The 2,467-nt window shown below is 59.6% G+C and overlaps 1 protein-coding gene across 4 annotated transcripts in view; it reads left to right on the top strand.

Moving 5' to 3' along the window:
• Positions 1 to 2,303, top strand: part of LOC100540496 (RNA-binding protein 14-like) — a 6,950-nt gene extending 4,647 nt beyond the window's left edge. Inside the window, exons 2-4 of one of the 4 annotated variants that reach the window (XR_002110220.2) lie at positions 1,051 to 1,310; positions 1,686 to 1,907; positions 2,202 to 2,302. Coding sequence is in view for 3 of the 4 variants with exons in the window: in XM_019610804.2 (XP_019466349.2) it covers positions 1,051 to 1,310; positions 1,686 to 1,856 (431 nt within the window). In the remaining variant the exon portion in view is untranslated. Of the gene's footprint in view, positions 1 to 117; positions 732 to 1,050; positions 1,311 to 1,685 lie in introns of those variants that run through there. The other 3 variants (XM_019610804.2, XM_019610805.2, XM_010726396.3) reach the window with 3 other exon arrangements.
• Positions 2,304 to 2,467: the final 164 nt, after the last annotated feature.

Below are 2,467 nucleotides of genomic sequence, written 5' to 3'. Positions count from 1 at the left end.
GTTGAGTTCGGCTTGGCTTGTTCACCGAGCGCTCCCCGGGTCCCTGCGCTGCGCCACAACCCAGGGTGCCCGCGCCGCCGCTCCGCCTTCACACCACGTCTCTCTTCTCTCGCCCAGGTACAATTCAGACCGCCGTCTCTCTGAGCTCTCAGATTACCGCCGCTTAGCGGATTCCCCGCTCGCGTACCGCCGCTCACCAACAAAGTCCCCCGATGGATTACCGCCGCCTGCCAGACGCGCACGCCGATTACGCCCGCTACTCGGGTGCCTACGGCGATTACCTGCCCGCGGCCCGCGTGCACTCAGGCTACCAGCGCCGCCTGTAGCGCGCCCTGAGCCGCCCCCGGCCTGCGCCGGATCCCCCCTTCTCGCGGCGCCCCCTGAGGGCACGGACGGTTGTTTCTGGGTTGTTTATTTTTTTTTTAGCCACCTTTTTGTTGTTTCTGAGTTTTTAGAAGGTTTTTCATTCACGGTTTGAGCAGCTCCCGCGGTGCGCCGGGAGGAGCGTGGGCACAGCCTGCCTGTAGCGCCGCGTGTCGCACTGTGGCTCTCGGCACCGCGCAGCTCCGTTTGCAGCCCAAACCATCGGTGCCGCACGCGGCCCCTCCGTTCCCCCCACACCTTCTTAGCGTTGCGTTCAATCCAGGCACGGCGTCGGACTCGACCCTGCGGCGCCAGGTGACGTTTTGTACGACTGTAAATAAACCGCTGGGCTGTTCTCTGTTTAGAAACCCTCGTCTGCTGTTTTTCTTTCCCCGTTTGGGGCGGTTCTGCCCCTACTCCTCCCTTTAGGTGATGGGGGAAGCGGTGTGCGCCGGGACAGCTGTACGTTGGTACGGCTGTACATTGGTACGGCTGTACACCAACACCTCCGCCTGCTCCCTGCAGGTTTGGGTTGCAGAAGCAGCTTTGAAGAGGAGATGGTGGATGTGGGACTGCTGGCGCTCTGTTGCTAATCCAAACACTTCTGCCTGCAGGTTTTCCCTTCAGCCAACATGTGTTTTTTCTCTCTGGGAATTCACTAAGTGAAATGTAATCTGTTCTTTGCAGACAGCGTTTTGGTTTTATCCAAGCAGCTCCTCGATGTGACACGGAATCGGCTCGGCTGCCCTGGGGTGAGCAGTGCCCGTCCCTACGGAGCGCTCACCGCGTCGCTGAGGCCGAGCGGGGCTCCTCCTCGCTGCTGGAATTCAACTATAAAACCTTACAAAAGCATTTTGTGTCCCTCGTCTTCCCTGAGCCGCAGAATGCAGTGCGTCCTCTGCAGCTGTTCTCTGACACCAACACCGCTTGCTTTGGTTCATTGCAGGGTGAGGACGGCAGCTCGTGTGTGTGAATGAAAAAGTACAGCCTGAAAAACTACAGCTCTGCTGGGCAGAAATACAGCCTGACAGGGCAGCAGTACAGCTGGCTGGGGTAGAAATACAGCCTGACAGGGCAGCAGTACAGCTGGCTGGGGTAGAAATAAAGCCTGACAGGGCAGCAGTACAGCTGGCTGGGGTAGAAATACAGCCTGACAGGGCAGCAGTACAGCTGGCTGGGGTACGTGCAGCCCAGGTTGCTGCCAGGTGGGTGCAGTGGCTGCAGCAGCCCCACCCCCTGTGTGCCTCATTAGCGAGGATTCGTTAACCAGCGCGGCGCGGGAGGTAAGGAGCACCCTAACAATTCTCCCCCTCGTTTTCTAGGCCGGTGGCAGCAAGAGGGTCCCGAGGAGCGGCAGAAACAGCTTTGAGGTAGAGCAGGAGGAGCGCAGCCACAGCCAGAGGTGCGCTGGTAGGAATGAGCTGAGTGGCAGCGCTGGAAAAGAGACCAAAAGTCATCGCTGTACCCGGGGAGATGCTGGAAAGGAGATGTGAGAAGCTCGTAGGAGAGGCAGCTATAGCTGTAGGAGGCAGCCAGGGGAGCAGGTGAGAGCTGCTGGGCAATGCCACGACCCCCAGAATTGGGGCTGGGGGATGAGGGGCTTCCCCAGAACAGGAGCATGGGGCCACAGGGTCAGGATGTAAAAGGCCCAGGCCTTGGCCCCAAAGAGCGTTTAATTGCATCGAGTAATGAGCCAGCAAGGCCAAGGGGGAAGGCGGGGGGCGTCTGCAGGGTCCTTAACGAGCCAGCCCCGTTAATTAGCCTGGCATCAGGATGAGGGCGGTGTTAAGTGGGGCTGTAAGGCAGAGCTGCTGCCTCAGGGGTCCCTTCGTTTGCAGCCTGATGGTGGTGAGTGCAGGGGAAGGGGAAGCGCCCGCACAGGAGACACAGGCCCGGGTTCGTTAAGAGGTTCGTTAAAAGAGTTTATTTGACTGGAAAGAGCGGTCGGAGGGAGGGGAGGGGGGGGGGTGGGAGCTCAAGGCCGAGGCAGAGCCGCAGGTTGGGCTCCAGGCGTGGCGCCGGGCTCGGCGCAGCGCAGTTGGGATCGCTAAGTACCACAACGGTAAGACTGACCATCTTTAAAAAAAACACGCACGTCCTTTTT

This window comes from Meleagris gallopavo (genome assembly GCF_000146605.3).
Source record: "Meleagris gallopavo isolate NT-WF06-2002-E0010 breed Aviagen turkey brand Nicholas breeding stock chromosome 12 unlocalized genomic scaffold, Turkey_5.1 Chr12_random_7180001957622, whole genome shotgun sequence".
Classification (NCBI taxonomy): domain Eukaryota; kingdom Metazoa; phylum Chordata; class Aves; order Galliformes; family Phasianidae; genus Meleagris; species Meleagris gallopavo.
The sequence above is the reverse complement of the archived record's forward strand: the minus strand, read 5'-3'. Positions and strand labels throughout refer to the sequence as shown.